The 17,674-nt window shown below is 39.1% G+C and overlaps 2 protein-coding genes and 1 long non-coding RNA gene across 4 annotated transcripts in view; 2 read left to right on the plus strand and 1 right to left on the minus strand.

Annotated features, from left to right (window-relative positions):
• Positions 1-3,729: 3,729 nt before the first annotated feature.
• zic5 (zic family member 5 (odd-paired homolog, Drosophila)) lies at positions 3,730-7,965 on the minus strand. Its single transcript, XM_082175635.1, has 2 exons — positions 6,754-7,965; positions 3,730-5,218 (listed from the first exon to the last, which is right to left on the minus strand). The coding sequence occupies exons 1-2, from the start codon at positions 7,808-7,810 to the stop codon at positions 4,773-4,775; spliced, it is 1,503 nt and encodes a 500-aa protein (XP_082031761.1). The 5' UTR covers positions 7,811-7,965; the 3' UTR covers positions 3,730-4,772.
• Positions 7,966-10,438: 2,473 nt separating this feature from the next.
• LOC309502971 overlaps positions 10,439-17,674 on the plus strand; it is a 41,963-nt gene continuing 34,727 nt past the window's right edge. For both annotated transcript variants that reach the window (XR_014207445.1, XR_014207446.1), the window contains exon 1: positions 10,439-10,706. This is a non-coding gene — a long non-coding RNA (uncharacterized lncRNA). The remainder of the gene's footprint in view (positions 10,707-17,674) is intronic.
• Positions 10,739-16,502, plus strand: zic2a (zic family member 2 (odd-paired homolog, Drosophila), a). Its single transcript, XM_082175636.1, has 3 exons — positions 10,739-13,579; positions 15,006-15,169; positions 15,478-16,502. The coding sequence occupies exons 1-3, from the start codon at positions 12,601-12,603 to the stop codon at positions 15,670-15,672; spliced, it is 1,338 nt and encodes a 445-aa protein (XP_082031762.1). The 5' UTR covers positions 10,739-12,600; the 3' UTR covers positions 15,673-16,502.

Raw genomic sequence — 17,674 nt, forward strand, 5'->3', positions numbered from 1 at the left:
TATCGAGATTTTTTTATCTTGTAGTTGATATATGGCCACAATATGTACCACTACACTTAAATAATGTTATATACACTGTCCTTCTCTGCTCTCAAAGCTGCCGAGAAAAAAGGCAAATCTAACATAATAACGGCAATCACTAATTAACCAGTATTTTTTTTCTTTTTAAAAAGTTTAATTAAACATTTCTTATGAAATAACATTTAAGAAGAAATATACACATTGACACAAATCGTGCTTTATAGACAATTGTTTTTAAACAAACCTTTGCAGTCGGTTCTGATAGGCTATACATTTCTGCTAATTCATATTTATTTACAGTTTTATTATAATTATTCTCTAGATTTAACGGACCCTCTAGACATGTTCCCATAGTCACACCGGGCAGGTATTCCTCATTAATTCAAAAACTCTGTCAGTGTTACGAGAGCTTCATAAAATAAAAATGGGTCGAAGAAAACTTTTAATCCCAACAGTGAAAGTAAACGTCCTGCAACCAAATAGGACTGCACTACATAAAACAAAATAAAAACAAGCTTACAAATAAAATAAAATAAAACACTTTGTAAAATCGGTAACACTTGATTCATATATTTTCATAGTTGCATAGGCTACTGATATATGCTACGCTTTTTATAATGTTTGTTAATGACTTGTTCATGAAAGTGTTAGCAAAGAATCTTTTGAGAGATAAGTTCAAATAAATTATGACGTGCTCGTGGAGTAATTGATTTAATGAAGTTCCTATGAAACTATTAAAAGCGAGTGGAGGTCATGCGAGCGGCACCCCTGAGCGCTCATTGTCAGATGTTTAACTCAAGCAATCTTTTGGGAAAGACATCGGGGCTAATAGGTGAACTCACAGCTGTCTGAGTCGGGCTCGAGCTTTCAGAGCAAATAGCAAACAACTACTCATCCGGCCTCTAACTTAATGGGACGGGGACGGCAAACTTTCTCAACAGCCTCATCTTGAAACGCATGCACGAAGGACAAACACGACACCTAATCAATAAGTGCGCTAAACGACTGTTAGTCACAACGATAAAAGCATGCAGCATTTTTTTTTTTTTTTCAGAGTTGAGCTCATAAAACATGTACTCACGTTTCACTGTATACACACCCCATGAGTTTTCGCCCATGCGTCAAAAGTTTTGGTGTCCGTTTTTAAGGTTCAGTCTCGGAGTGCAGGGAGGAAACATGCAGCCCTGCAGCTGCAACTGGATTGTGTTTTCTCACTTATTCGGGAAACTTAAGATAGTAGGCAGGTAGGGTGCTTGGAAGAGTTTGGCAGAGTGCCTGGAGAATGAATATGTGCCCAGTTTTCTTGTCTTCAAAGCATACTGTGGTAAAACACTCAACGGATGTTTATAATACCTCGCATACTTTAAGTTGTTTTTATTTTGAAATAGTTCAGAGGAGAAGAGTTTAGTTTGGTTGTTTTAAAATGTTTTTTTTTCCTTCTTCCGTGACTCTCTTTAAAGAGACCGACTGAAAAAAAAGAAGAAAAAAAAAGAAAAGAAAAAAAAGGCTTTTTATGCAAGACTGATATTTTAGCAATATAACAATTCTTCAACGTGATTTAAAGTTATGATTAAATAATACAATTATCTATTAATAAACAGTCACACAATTTTACAAATAAAATGTTATGTTCTTTTATGATATTTATTAGATTAAAATGTACCTATAATTTAGTTAATACCACTAATCGTTTTACTGATAAAAATAGATTAATACTTGATTCATTCTACGTGGTTGACAAGTGTACCGTTTTAATTATCCCTAAGTTGACCAAACCAAAAGAGAAATTATAAACATCATGTACAATTTTGGAATTATATTTGTGTTATTTAATAGCCTACTTAATGCACTTGTCTCTTTCTCTCTCTCCCTATAGACCCTCAAACACTATGGCAAATATTCCATTAGTGCCGTAATTTACCTCTGAGACTTTGCAAGCTCGTAGATGAAATCTGGCAGTGTGAGTTGAACATATGTGCGACGTTCAAACAGATAAAGTGTGAAGTGCATTTTTCTAATGGGGAAATTGCGGCAAAATATAATGTTTTCTTTTCATTGCAAGTGCTTCACATGCTCTCGGTGCATCGCTTAAAACAGGGTGCACAATGACTCGGGTACTTTGAACCCTCGTCAAACGCATAATGAGAAGCTGACGGTGTGAAATCTGACTAGACTGTAGTAAACAGCCTCCTCTGATGTGATCATTCTGTCCAATAAAGGCAAAACGGGAGAGAACTCGCTGCGTTTTCACACTGACTTCTGCTTTGTCTTTTGAAAAGTGGCGTCTGAGAGTCTGACTCTTGGAGTTACTGATTTGCAGGCTGCATGTTAAGGTAGACCATGTAAGTGATTTCCACGGGCATTGCACTAAAGGAGAACAAATCGCTGACAAAGGGGGTAGCTTTTCGATTCAATAGCGTCGTTAGGACGACCGAAAAGTATTCCTCAGATAATAAGTTCTACTTCAAAGCGTCTCCCATTCAGCTGTGACTGCTGCAGCTTTTATGAAGTCCCCCCCTTTTCACTCGGACCGGACTATCTCTTTGGTTATTTTTCACCGTGTTTATTTTGCACTATTCAAAGGGCACTTGTTTTAAATAAATAGAAGATCCTTCTTTCCTTGAGCAAATAATAGTTCGTGGACAAAAGATGGACAGAGCGCGCGCTTATTTCCGAATGAAACATTAATGCGCGCGAGGGATTTCAAAGATTTAGGAACAAAAATATGAGCGATTCTGATTAAGAGCGAATTGACTGCTCTAACGTAGCATGAAACTAAAGGTCAGTGCGACTGTATCTTAATAGAGTGTTTCCAATTGAAGTGGCCTTTTTCCAGAGTCCGGTAAATACACACACGCTTTATGATGCGCCCTTGAACTTCACACTATTTATGGGGCGTTTCACTGACACAAAACGCTAGATTTACTATCTCAAACGACTCACCGACTTGTGTGCTTTATTCCACAGGGGTTAACGTGATGTTCATTAGCACGAAATTAAAAATCAAACTTCTTAGGAAGAGTCTTATAACTTTTTGATACACTTTTCTATACGCGCATTTTCCACCCATCATATGAAATGTTCAAGATGCCTGTTTGTCTGTTTCTGCGCTTATATAAAATGAAAGAATATGCTGATTTTAAGGGACAAAACGGTTCGTGGGAGAGGTTTCTGCTTTGATGATTGACCATTTAGCGGCAGTTAGTAGTTTTTCTACCACAAATATTCAAATGGGACCCATAGAAATCCTAACGCACCGTGCAGTCTTCCGTTCTGATGTGGAACTCTTTGAAGTGGTGCAGGACTTGCGCTGGTCAATTCTGAGTCTATAGTCTGGGACAGGGGGCACTTTGAAAGTGTGATTGTGCGTTTTAATGAAGGAAATAAGACGGGGCACTTTGTTTCATATTCTCCATACTACTTTCTTCTTATTGTCAGGCAGCTTTTATGTCTTATATTCCCATGAATGATTCATGTATTGATGGCTTTGTGCTATTCTACTTTTCACTATTAGTTAAGTGACGGTTCCCTTTTGAACGGACATTGAATGGCTAGGGAATATTTGTATATTGTATAGAAAGTATGTATTGTAGAACATTGCTGTTTCGTTTGGTTAGTTTGACTGCCCCAAGTTTTACAGAAAATGAAATATTGTTACACATTGAATGTTTAGTTTGTCGAATTTTAAAAGAGATGCGCACAATGATCAATGAATGAATCAAGGCCTTTTTTTATTGAAAAGACCATATTTACACGTCCTGCCTTTTATTCAAGTTTTCCATATATCTATACACAAACATCACATTTCTTCACGACCTTCTTACGTTTTTTTTTCCATCAACACCATCATGCACCTCAACAGAAAGAGTTACTACACGGTTCATGCGAAATATTCTTCACATTATACAGCCTATTCAAGTAAGACCTTTTTACAGAACACGATAAAAAGCATCACTTCTTTTCACCAGAATTATATTATTCTTTGGTGTATCTGTACTTCCAGACCAACATTAATACCAGCAAATAAATTACAATGTACAAAACTCGTTGAGACGCTACGAAAACATTCACAAGCATCAATACCAAATACTATTTACAAATCAGTCAGGGACAGGCCTGTAATTGATACATTATTTAGGGTCTCAGTGGACATATTTAGTACTCCTTAATCAGAGTTACATTGATTTTGCATAAAATATAGGTTTAAATATTTTAAATATCACAAAAAACCGTCCTGACCACAGATCTTGTATAAACTTTAACAAAGACTCCACCCATTCATTTTTTTTTTTTTGACAACTGACAAAATACAAAAACTCAAAATTATTGTCACTGCAATTTTTGCCCCTCAGACATTTAATGTGTAGAATGATTCTCTATAAAAGATGTATGTGCAACAAAGGGGTGTAGTATTTCTAAAACAACCTAAAACCTAATTTGTAAATCATTTCAGCTCATATTTATTTTGTCAAGTCAGGTAAAATCTTTCTTTTTTTAAATCGATGTTTCCTTCATGTCTGATATTTCATGTTGCAAATTACAGATGCTTATAAATGCGATTATTATATGAAACATAAATTGCATCAATGCTCTGAGCATGTTTTAGGCCTTAGGGCAAACTGGGAGGCAAAATCTTTCACCCATTGACATCCATAGGTGTTCCACTTCTTCGAATTGCAACACTTGAATTTTGTATTATTATTTTTGTTAATGTGGACCATTCACAATGAGTATATTCCTTGCTGTTCACATCAGAGCATTGCCCTTGGATCTGTGTGTCTGAAAGAGTCCTCGTCGTCGGATTCCGACGTTGGCACATCGCTGGAGGGGGTGTGTAGATTGTTTGGTCCAGCACTCCCTTGGCACACGTACCATTCGTTTAGGTTGGTCACCTGAGGGGAAAGGTTCGACGAACGGTTCCTGTGGGGATCCAGGTTTGGTGAGAGGGCATCACCGATAGTCGTAGACGAGGGATGGTAAGTGGAGCCCGTGTTGGCGGAAGGGGGCGGAGGAGACTTGCAGTGAACCTTCATGTGTTTGCGTAGAGAGCTCGGGTGTGTGTACGACTTGTCACAGCCCCTCACTTTACAGAAGTAAGGCTTATCGCTCGTGTGGACGTGAGAGTGCTTCTTCCTGTCACTGCTGTTGGCGAATTTCCTGTCACAGCCATCAAACTCGCATTTGAACGGCTTCTCACCTGGCAAAGGAGAAAAACAGAGCATTTAGATATGGAAATCACGCATACATATTTTAAATGTTCTTGTTTACAAGAAAATAAGACCTAATGAATGTTCCATATACTGTCACATACTCTTTCAGTAGAAAGAGTTTGAAAAATCACAACATTACCACTGTAACCCCACAGTACTTATTTTCTGCTGTTACATATGTTCAGGCGCACCACATGACTTATGCAACCACTCTATAAATGCTCTTATTTTATCTGGCAAATCTTCTCAAGAAATATTTTTTTTTATTGTTTTTACTGGATATGACAACTGATAAAACATTTCGGCACACCACATGTATCAGATTGTGTGGAGTAAAATAACTGGCCCGGCTTTACAAGATATCCAAATCATAGCTATAATGTCACAAATAAATCACACGTTGTATTGATTCTTTGTATTGTAGGCTATTGAAGTCCTTATTACAAAAATACAACAGGTGACTTTTTACAAACATTCATTGCTGATTCAAGAAACCATATTGTTACAACCATTATAAATGTAGGCTACTCTAGGTGGGTTTGACACGCTAGCCTACAATATTCAGGGCACAATTTACGTCAGCACGTGTTGAGAGCATAACATGATACAGTAGACATAATTAAAGACCCTAAACAATACCTGCAACTTCTTAACAACTGGCAATAACAAGTTGTCAGTGTGTAATGTTCACGTGAGAGCATATTTGCACTGAGTAGAGGAAGAGCTTTATATTTATTAAAATATTCTCCATAGCCTATGTAGCAACAGATAAGCTACACAGCACACACGTGTAGCATTTTCTTAGAATACAGGTATGAGAGGAACACCAGAAGCAGAGGCCTTCCTCGCTCTGCAAAGATGCCAACATAGTTTGGTTAATCAAAATGTGTAAATGCCATATGGCTGGCACATTCTCCATATTTACATTAGTATGGATCTATTCACACACTGTTTGTAATTCCCTGTGGCTTTAAAAGAGTCACAAATGTGCCGAAAACTTCGTGTTACTATTTTCCCTTCAGCCTAATAAAACTATTTGTTTATTTGCTTATTAGTATTTACACACATAGCATTTAAATGCAACTGCAGCCATATATCTTCACCTTGGAGTTTTTGCACTCCTTAATACAACATTGCATGCATTAGTAAAAAATAATAGCCTACGTAAAACACTGGTCTGCTCATAACAGCGTGTCTGTAGAGTACTTTTTTCCATATGTACTAGTAGCAATATGCACGTTGATCTCACAGCATTTTCAAAGTGCATGACGCAAAACAACACCAAGGGATACTTTAGCTTGGCGAATACGCACTGTAAACAAACAGCCCATTTAACCTCTCGGTTCTGTGCGAAGGGGGATATTTCAGCATGAGGGGGGAGGACAAAATGTGACTTTGTTCCCAACGTTGAGCATAAAAAGAAAATTCGATTATCTGCCAAGTAGCGCAAACACGTTCAATACGCGACACCTATGAACACGACTAAAGTTGCTTTCAAGGAATTTGGTAACTTTTCACTAACCTGTGTGCGTCCTCTTGTGAATCTTCAGATTTTCTGAGCGTGCGAATACTTTGCCACAACCGGGAAAGGGGCACGGGAACGGCTTCTCGCCCGTGTGCACGCGAATGTGATTGATCAGTTTGTACTTGGCTTTAAACGCCTTTCCCTCGCGCGGACACTCTTCCCAGAAGCAGACGTGACTGCTCTGCTCCGGTCCCCCGACGTGCTCCACCGTGACATGGTTGACGAGCTCGTGCATGGTGCTGTAAGTTTTCGAGCAGGGTTTCTTGGACGTCTGTTCCTGGTCAATCCACTTGCAGATGAGCTCTTGCTTGATGGGCTGCCGCATGTACCGCAAGAACGCCCCCGTTGCTCCGTGAGGAGCCGTGGCGAGGTTCACATTTAAGTTCATGGAGTTGTAGCTGTGAAGTGAAGAAGATCCATAGTGCTCGGGCCTGTGGCCGAAGTGCTCTGGCCTGCCGTAGATGTCCCCCGGTAGACCCAGACGCATCTGCCCATTGAGGGCATGGTGGTGGTGATGGTGGTGGTGGGCACCTGGGGCCGCTTGCTCGTGCAGTCCAGAGAAAAGTGGATGGGCACCACCTTCCGCGTGCCCATAAGCACCTGTTGGGGAAATGAACATGCCATGGTGATGAGGGGAGGAGGCGGAACTATGCTGGTCGCCAAGTGCATGCATAGCAGAGGCTGAGAGCTCTCTCCTGAGGATGAAGTCCCTGTTGGTGGTGTAGCCTGTGTGGGGGTGAGCCACGGGGAAACCAACTGTGGTCTGAGAAGACGTGAAGGATGCCGCGGTCTGGGCTTCGGGATGGCTTTGAACAGGCTGAGAGGGACTAAGTTTGAGAGCATTGGTCTGTGCCATGTGCTCGGGTCCAAATGGAGTGAGAGCCACTCCGGGGTCGTTGCCCATCTCCCCAGGGTGGAGGTGGGCATGGTGGGAGTGCGGGTGATGCCCCCCTATCCCCGGGAAGCCTGTCATATTCTGATGAGGAAGGGCTTGAGTCGATGCCAAATCCGCTAATCTTATCGCCGAATTCCTCTTGCTTAAAGGGGGCTCCATCACTACGCTGTCATGTCCACGCTCACCGCTATTGTTTTCGCCAACTACGGGCCTTCTGAAACCATTAAAATATATGTATATGGCCGTCTATAGAACTTCTTTTGTCCTGCCTCTAACTCTGCTTGCTCCTTTTCCCACTCTGTCCTCAAGCGATTGGCAGAACATACAACAGTTGGAGGACACAGTGGGGAATAGAGTTTAGAAATGGCACTGCGGGTATTGGACAGATTTCGGTGACTGGCAGTTAAGAGAACGAAGCGATTGGCTGTCTTTCAGCGCAGAGGCTCAGCGGGGTTCCGCCCCCTCACTCTCTTCATCACTGTTCACTCCAGAAAGTTGTGCTCACAAACTTACAGGCAAATCTGTTTACCGAGACACACACACACACACGTGGAAGGATGTTGTTTTTTTCTTTGCACAAAACAGTGACACTACACACGCTGGAGCATATTGTGCAAAAACACCACACACACCGTTTAAAATATATTTATATATATATAAAAAATATATATATTTAAAACGATGTCGAGCATTAATCCGAAAAAATAAATAATTCTAATTACGTTTTATTACGTTGACAGATGTACAGATTAAAGATCAATTGGGGAAAATGGAAAAAACAAACAAACAAACAAACAAGCAAACAAACAAACATTTGGATTTAAACACATAGCCTACATGCTGTACCAAACTTGTTTTTTAAGTGTTTCAATGTATAGCCTAGGTAAAACTAAATGATTAGATACATAAAGAAATATACTTTTTTTGTGTGTGAATCAAAAAGGCTTAACGCCTTAACAGAAATTGCAAGAAACTACGTTCTTGAAATTCTTAACCTGCTTTGTCCAGATAAGTTTATAGTAATGTAATTTTATATAATCAACATTAGCAATTTAAAAAAATAAAAAACATTAAAATGCAATCAGTGTATTTTAGTTATCTGTGGTTAAAAAGCGCATTTGTGAACACTAGATTTGCGGTCCACTGAGCGCTGTCAGACATTGATAGATTTCGATGTAGAAAGTACAGAAGAAAAAAAGCACCACTTGACATAATAAATATATATATATATATATATATATATTACAAAATATAATCTCTCCAAAAAAGCGTTCTGTGACATGATTCTATAAACAAACGTTTTCCTTTAAATTTAAAGTTATTTTCTCAGTGTTTAAAAACCCAAACAAAGAAAAAAGAAAAAAATGAAACTTATTACTATTCACACAATTTCATCTCATGATTGTTTGTGTGTGCTGTATGTGTGTGTCACAATGCACGTCCACACCCTTTTAAAGTCCATGTTGAACTCAGCAGGAAGTGTATGCCATTGATTTAATATGACTTAATTCAAAGACATCTTTTAAAATGCTTCAGGGCAGTTGTTACCATATTCTATTTTTTTTTTTTTTTTTTTTTTTTTTACTAATTACCAAAGTACAGCAAAAGGTTAAACTGGAATAACAGGCCCAACTGTCTTAACAATAGAAAATAACAATTCTACTTACCAATTGTTAGGTCACATGTCTTTCTAACAATAGGCTACTAAAAAAAGAATTTCAACATCCTGAATAAATATGAAATATATCAATATTTTAGTCAGATATGTGTAAAACTGCTCACTCAAATTCATCAAACGTTGAAAAAATTTATTTATGAGATTTTATTATTTTAATAACAGAAAATTTCCTGCATAATCATGCCTGTCAGCTTTGTCAAGGGTCTTAATTTAGGGTGAATGGAACCACGATGTATGCCGGTTAATATAACAGAAGCATTACAATCTGCATTCTAATTGAGATTTACGACATCCCAACATTTACCTCTGAATTGTGTTGGACGAACATACCGTAATCAACAGTGTCTTGACAAATAATAAAATCGTATTAATTGCAGAGTACAGTTCCAATAAAAGTTAATAATGACGCCAATTCACAAATAATACATATGTTTTAAAAAAGCTTGTGGGTAAATCAGAATTTTCGTTGGCTGTTGTTTATTAAACGACGTAACGGAGAGAGAAGGGCAGCACTTGTCTTACAACCTCTGAACAGAGAGGGTTTCTTAATAAGTTCAAAGGGTAGCTTATGTGTTCTCCACGGGTCGAAGGTCAAACACCCTTGAAATACCCAAGGTCACTAAAAGTAACCAACAACGCATCACCATATTGATAATGTCAAAGTAAAAAAATATGCCAATTGTCGCTTTGTCTAAGAGCATGACACATTAATGTAAAGCAATATTTCATGTAAACAGAGTTATGATCCTCAGGGAGCCTATGGCAATTTAAAGGTTAGTTGGGATTTTCTGCTTTCACATAAGAGGAAAAAAATCAGGATCGGCAAATGACGTATATTTTTAATAATAAACCAAAGTCGTTTCCACAGTACTGTGTGTGTGTGTGTGTGTGTGTGTGTGTGTGTGTGTGTGTGTGTGTGTGTGTGTGTGTGTGTTTGGTATTAGCCTTTTCGAACTTTTTCCCTTCCTTGCTACATGAGAAAAGAAGAACAAAAACTGCGGCTATGTGTTCCAGGCCGACTGCACTCAGTCTAATTTCTCTTTCTTCTTCTCCCTGCCCATTGAAAAGGGGAAAGGTTTTTGTGGTTTTCTGGAGAAATAAAGAACTTCTTAGAGAGGTCGGCAGACGTGACTTTGAACTTGGATCAGATCCTGTGTTTCCTGTGGAGAGGGTAGAAATAGTCTTGGAAGAATGGTACATAACGTTAAAACAGCATGGCTTTGAGCTGAGGCACACAGAATTCCCAAAGTTTTATACATCCTCCGCCCTATTATTTACAGCTTAAAGCGTTCGGAGGAGAGGAAAGACAAGACAAAGTGTGTTGTGTGTTGTGCGTTGTGCGTTGGAACGGACTTGGGACTTAGGTTCAATGAAATTGTAAGTAAACCTCCTTTAAATGAATGCTAACATTTAAATAAACGCTGGGGTGTTACATGTAGGACTTTTTCTTAGATCAGAAATGGTCCATGGAGTGTCTTATGTACATTGGCCTGGAGTCCGTAATGCAGTAACCCCATCCACATGTGCTTGGATAACTTCAGTTGGAAGGTTTCGTTATTGTCCGGGGGTGTATAGGGTAGTCTATATTGGCTAGAAAAAGCTGGCATATACGCATGTTCTCTGACCACAAAATACCACTGAACTTGATTTTAAATCATGCAGATTCCCTGATTTATTCAATCGGAAAGACTAGGCTCTCGGTCCATGACGTCACTATTTTTTTTATTAAGGGTAAATCATATTTTGCTTATTTGACACGAGATTGTAACCATATCTCGCTAAAATACATTAATTGCCATTTTGATCTTGGATGTGCTAAAATTCTCAGAATACTCGGTGTGCGCACATTTAGGTTTATAGGCTATGAGCTTATGGTAGTAGGAAAAAAGATAGTAGCCTAACGCCTAGTAATACCTAGCCTATGTCTCAAATTTATACTGTTGTTGTATTTGCTGTGTTTTTAAACCGTATATTGAGTTTATGTTTATGTTATAAAGGGAATAAAATTTTAACATTGTTATTCAGAGTAGATAATAGAGTTATGGTGTTAGCAACGAATAAGTGCGTTTTTTAACCCAATACATGAATCCAAGTATTTCTATGTAAAGATGTTGATGGCAATGACGATAATGTAGCCTACTATATATTGCCGACACGTCTCCTGCCTAGTTTTCCACGACATTGATTTTTAGTAGGCCCACTCCATATCTAAATAGGCGAATGATATATTTATTTATGAGTAGCCAACACGTTTGTTTGTTTCAATCAACACTCGTGGAGACATGGTCACGTCCTGATACAAACTGGATGCGAACTAATGTTTCATATCAACAAAATATGGTGTCATACTCACGTGCAGATTGAGTCAAGGCACCTCGAGCGAGATTTGTGAGTTTGTATTTCATTCACGCTAACCTTAATGTTATTTAATGTTGTTTGTTGGATCATTACATTATGCGAACGTAACTAACTGGATTTTGCTATAACCTAAATGCCTCGGACATTTTAAATCATTAAAGAAGTATGCAAACTATATTGATTTTTCACAAGGATTTACATGTCCACCAAAGAATTATGGGTTACACTTATGAGCCAGCGAGGCAATTCATTTTAGAATTATTAAACGATCTTATTAAACGCGAGTATTTTTGCTTTCCCTCTACCTATACACCGAAAAGGCTCTCCGAAAAGTAGGCGGTAATTATCGGTGGAAGATGGCGATCAGCGATTAGTTGCCAAAAGAGTGCGTTGGATTGGAGGGGCACCTAGGATTGATGAGGAGCGGCAACCAATGAGAGCGCGTAAAATGAATGACCGGGCTCCAGTTAAAGGGGGCGTAAGAGGAGGTAGTGCCAGTCCACTGAGAAAGAGGGACCCTCCGAGATAAACATAGACAAGCGAAAGAAATAAACATTCCAATTCGAGATGCTTCAAGAACAAGGAAGACTTAGTAAGATAATGACTCGTATTTTCGTGTATTCTGAAAATAACGACATCGACTCAGTTTGAAAGGAAAAGCGCAAAGGAATCTTCTCGTTTCGTTGCATTGGGGATTTTGAGTAACAAGTTATCCACAAGAAAAATATAGCCTAACTTAATACGCAAAGCTTCTTTTTTTCAATGAGCGGATCGAACTTCATCGCCTCATGTCGTGTTATCAAATCTGGAAGTTAATATTCCCGTAGCGCATTCGATTTTATTTTGTTATATGTTTTGTTGAAGCGCCGTGCAAAGACTGCTTGAAAGAGAATTGGTTTTACTCAACGAAAGCATGTTACTGGACGCTGGGCATCAGTTCCCTGGTTTGGGAGTGGGCACCTTTGCCAGGCATCATCACTCCTCCAGTGAGATGCAGGACAGAGACTTGAGTTTAGCGCAGAACAGCTTCGTCGACTCGGCGCACATGGGCGCCTTCAAACTGAACCACGATCTCTCGCCCGGACAGAGTTCTGCATTCACGAGCCAAGCGCCCGGTTACCCCGCAGCTGCTCTGGGCGCGCACGCGGCTCATGTCACATCATACGCGAGCTCGCCGTTTAACTCCACGCGGGACTTTCTCTTTCGCAGCCGTGGATTCGGGGAATCATCACCGGCGGGAGGCCAGCACGCACTCTTCGGCCCCACTGCCGGCTCGCTCCATCACTCTCACACAGACAGCCAAGGCCATATTCTGTTCCCTGGCATCCACGAGCAGCATGGATCCCACGGCTCCCCAAACGTGCTCAACGGGCAGATGCGACTCGGACTACCGGGGGAGGTTTTCGGGCGATCAGACCAGTACCACCAGGTCTCCAGCCCGAGGACCGACCCTTACTCAGCCGCTCAGCTGCACAACCAGTACGGCTCAATGAATATGAACATGGGGATGAATATGGCAGCGCATCACCATCACCCCGGTGCCTTCTTTCGCTACATGAGGCAGCAGTGCATTAAGCAAGAGCTCATCTGTAAGTGGATCGATCCGGAGCAGCTCAGTAATCCTAAGAAGAGTTGCAATAAAACTTTCAGCACCATGCACGAGCTGGTCACCCACGTCTCGGTCGAGCACGTTGGAGGACCCGAACAGAGCAATCACATCTGCTTTTGGGAAGAGTGTCCCCGGGAAAGCAAGCCCTTTAAAGCCAAATATAAACTGGTCAATCACATTCGCGTGCATACGGGAGAAAAACCTTTCCCCTGCCCGTTCCCTGGATGTGGCAAAGTCTTCGCGAGATCAGAAAACCTGAAGATTCACAAGAGAACACACACAGGTAATTATGATATTTATTTCTGCTTGTGCTTGTCACATTAACATCTGTAGGCTAGGTCTTGCATATGTTTTGGAGCTAAAAAAGTATATTTTATCAACCCTCAAAATAGTCTCGCAAATAGTGGTTCTTACAAACATAAGCTGATTATGCCAGGATTGTGTATTTTTAGACTTTGAGAGCGCAAGCAGATTTAGATCTTTAAAAGAAAACGGATGTTTGTGAGCAGATATCCAATTCGTTTAAGTAAACGCGGCTGAAAGCGATAATACATGAGCCCGTACGGAGTAGGCTAAATGCGATGTTTTGCAACAATGTGCTGAATTATGTAAGAGACTGTCGAGGGTTTGTGGTTCATAAACTTTAAACGGGTCAAAGGCGACTTGAGGGCTCGTCGCGTGCGCAGAGCAGCCGTAAATCTCTCCAACCGGTTTAATGTTTGCGTGGACCAATGCTCGAGCACTCGGGTGACTACGTCAGGATTGTGAAATTTACTCTAGTTTATTTTGTATGGTTTTTGGCCACATAACGGAGTAATACACTTATATTTAAATGATACACTATATTATTTAATAATACACTTTACATTTTTACAATAATACACTTTATATTTCAAAACAACGATTACAAAGTGTATATACATAGCGCAGAGCTACACATATTCAAATGCATGTAGGCCTACATATATAAGAATTATAAAATGAATGCAGACCATTTCCAACACAAAAAGGACGACATAAAAATAAGAATAGGCTATATTTCCTATAGTAATGGGCGATATGTGGGCCTATTGTTATTCTTTCCATTGCATTGACAGTCTATGTGTTAGACAGGCCATTACCAGGGTTGCACATTTGAGCAATTTCCTCTTTAGAATACACTGAGGTATTGAGCCTTCTATTTGTTAAGGTGTTAATTACATTTTGATGATTTCTAAGCAAATGGCTAAGTTTTGTGAGGGGCTGACAAAAGCTGAACGTTGAAATTTCTGACCGATTCCCCCTTCTTTTAATTTTATTTTGTTTGGACAGATAGCTGAAAAAAAGGAAATTCTTGCAAATGTAATTATCAGCAGAATTAGAATTGATATATCTATTTTTCTTGTTACTTTTACACTGCCCATATTTGAAAGGCTAGATGAGGCAGTGTGACCCCCTGTGTCGTTGTAAGGCGTACAGCTCTGTATTACAACTACGTGCATGATAACCCCTTGAGTGATTTCATTTCAATTCATTTAAAATGCTACACAATCTGTACATTTATATATATATATAAAATAAATACATTTAGATATTCTCTTGAAGCTATACCTGAATTGCAGATTTATTATATGTTGTTACAGGGCTATTTTGTGGTGTGTTAAAAAAAAAAACTGAATTAAACCTTAATCACTAATCGTGTGAATGTTTATATCGTTTTTTCTTCTCAGGGGAGAAACCATTTCAGTGTGAGTATGAGGGATGTGATCGGCGCTTCGCGAACAGCAGTGACCGAAAGAAGCACATGCACGTTCACACGTCAGACAAACCGTATCTGTGCAAAATGTGTGACAAGTCCTACACTCACCCCAGTTCTCTTCGAAAGCATATGAAGGTAATTCCTCTAGAACACATAATGAGAAATATACATTTATTTGTCACTAAGCTGTTTAAAGGCCAACTTCGTGTATTAATAACAATGATACATTTGATTAAAAACACGAACAGATCATTAGCTAATGCAACTTCAAATTGTTAGAAATGGCATGACATTTTGATGTATATATTGTCATATTCGAAGGAACTATTTATTTGTCCAGAATGTATAGCCTACTAATGAACAAGTTATACCAATACACGCTATTCGTGATTCATTCCGAGGATCATTAATTATTTATTTTGTGTGTGTGTGTGTGTGTTTAGGTTCACGAGGCATCCCCACCTGCATCTGACTCGTCGCCAGCGGCAAGTTCTGGTTATGAGTCCTCAACACCCCCTGGTCTGGTGTCCCCCTCCACTGAGACCCAAAGCAACAACAATCTGTCGCCTTCATCAGCGGTCCACAGTTCCAACAACCACAGCAGTTTATCGTCCAATTTCAGTGAATGGTATGTTTAAGACTGTGCCATCCCAGGAGGAACCATTTCAGAAAACCAGGAGATCCATATACAGCTTGTACAAAACGAACGCTCCTATATTATGCGCTTGTCCAGCAGGATTTAACATTCCCACATCGACAGAAGAAACGTGCGCAAAAAGCACTAAACATAATCTTTTTTTTCTTCTTTTTTTTTTTTTGTACATACTACGCGCTCTCTTTCCCAATGGTTGTAATAGATTTTGTCGGTTTTTTGGTGTATAGATGTTCCTTCAATGGTAGCTATTTCTCTAACTGGACTTTTTAGTGCACATATTACCTTACCATAAAGTTGTATTATCATAATGAATATTGTGATCCAATTAAGGCAAACTGATTGTAAACTAAACAACTATTAACTGGAAAGAGTGCCAAAGTCAACATTTAACAAAGACAGACACAATATTTGCTTGTGAATGTATATCTTAGTTTGCTGGGCTTAACTTGTGATGTTTTGTGCTTTGCAAGTTTGAATTGTGAAATATATTTGGAAGATTGTGGGGCAAATTAATGTCGTGCCGTTAAATATCTGTAACTACACCCTTCTTTTTGTAAATATTATCGACTGCCATATTTATCCATTTGTAATTAAATTATGGTATTTACTTGCTACAGATGAAACAATATTTATAAAGAATGTTTCTTTACTATAAATATGTACAATTATGGGCTGAACAGGGGCAGTTGTTTTGTTATATGTGTTTTGTTCAAAGTTTGAGAAGTGTTTTCTCCATTATTGTGATAAAAATTTTACTGCATACAGATATAATAAAACGTGGTGCAAGTGTACAATCTTTACAACGCGTCGTGTTCTTTCCATGTTATCTACAGATTATATTAGTAAACTTTGACAACTTTTAGGCCTTCTTTTTGTAGTCTAAATAGACTTTAAACCAGAATTTTGATAGTGGTCTGAAAGCAAGGCGCATTCAGCTGTTGTGTTGCTGGGCAGAGTGTGAATTATCTTTCCATAAACATCACGGCGTTTCAAAAACCAATAACCCCAAGAACTGACAGAGATCTTTCAGAATTTTAAAAGAAAAAAAGACAAACATTTTAATAGGGCTTTCGCAACACTGCGCAGGCATACTGAGTGCAATACGAATACAATAGATACACGGGAAAAGTGATCTGACTTTTAATATCAGTACTAATACTTTTCTTCGCTATTGGAGAGGCATACTGCATTTTCTTCTTAAAACGCACTTGCTTAATTTTGGACAATGCCGCACTCGCCCTTCCTTCCACACTTGGGATAAAATAGAGTTTGAAATCAAGCGGCCGTGAACTTGAACTTGACTCTGGCAGTCTTGACAAGCTCTTAAAAAAAAGAAAAGACAAGAAAAGAAAAATCCTGCAGAATTAAGAGGTGACTGGCAGTTCCTGCAACTTGTTCGCTCGATCGTAATCCGGTTTTTCTTCAACTTCAACTTTTATTTATTTATTTAGCACATTTAATAGCAACGTTTTGCCCAAAGTGCTTCACATTTATAACTAAAAACAATAAAACATATAAAAACATTTATTTCATTTCGTGTGCTTTCCAGGCCCAGATGATGAATAACCCCCCTCAGCGGAATAAAATAAAATAACTGTAAAAAGGGGCATTTGACATTATGCAGCAACATCAAGGAATATTGTCGCAGGCTATTTTTCGTGTATGATGATATCAGTGACAGCACGAAAAGTGTTATGAAAGCAATCGTCAGCGTGCGTAATTAGCAGACTACAGGTTCTTGAGACTGTGGGCGATCGCATCCGTGTCACTATCTGAGTTAAATCTCCAGTGCAGTGTGTAAAACTTTATACTGTGAAGGATCAGATTAATATTCATATGTGTAAAGCCTGGGGGAAGGGATAGGCTTTTAGACGCTTTCCCTATTGTTGTTGACGGTAAAATCACCACCCGGTGCCACAGAGTGTTTTGAAATTAACAAAATGTATATCCTACATATTTTATTCACAGGAAATACAACTTGGAGC

This window comes from Leuciscus leuciscus (assembly GCF_965113295.1).
Source record: "Leuciscus leuciscus genome assembly, chromosome: 7".
Lineage (NCBI taxonomy): Eukaryota > Metazoa > Chordata > Actinopteri > Cypriniformes > Leuciscidae > Leuciscus > Leuciscus leuciscus.

Coding starts and splice junctions, on each gene's coding strand:
- zic5 (XM_082175635.1), bottom strand. CDS start 7,810: ATGGAGCCCCCTTTAAGCAAGAGGAATTCGGCGATAAGATTAGCGGAT. Junction 5,219..6,753: donor TCACAAGAGGACGCACACAG/GTTAGTGAAAAG, acceptor CTCCTTTGCCAG/GTGAGAAGCCGTTCAAATGC.
- zic2a (XM_082175636.1), top strand. CDS start 12,601: ATGTTACTGGACGCTGGGCATCAGTTCCCTGGTTTGGGAGTGGGCACC. Junction 13,580..15,005: donor TCACAAGAGAACACACACAG/GTAATTATGATA, acceptor TTTTCTTCTCAG/GGGAGAAACCATTTCAGTGT. Junction 15,170..15,477: donor CTCTTCGAAAGCATATGAAG/GTAATTCCTCTA, acceptor GTGTGTGTTTAG/GTTCACGAGGCATCCCCACC.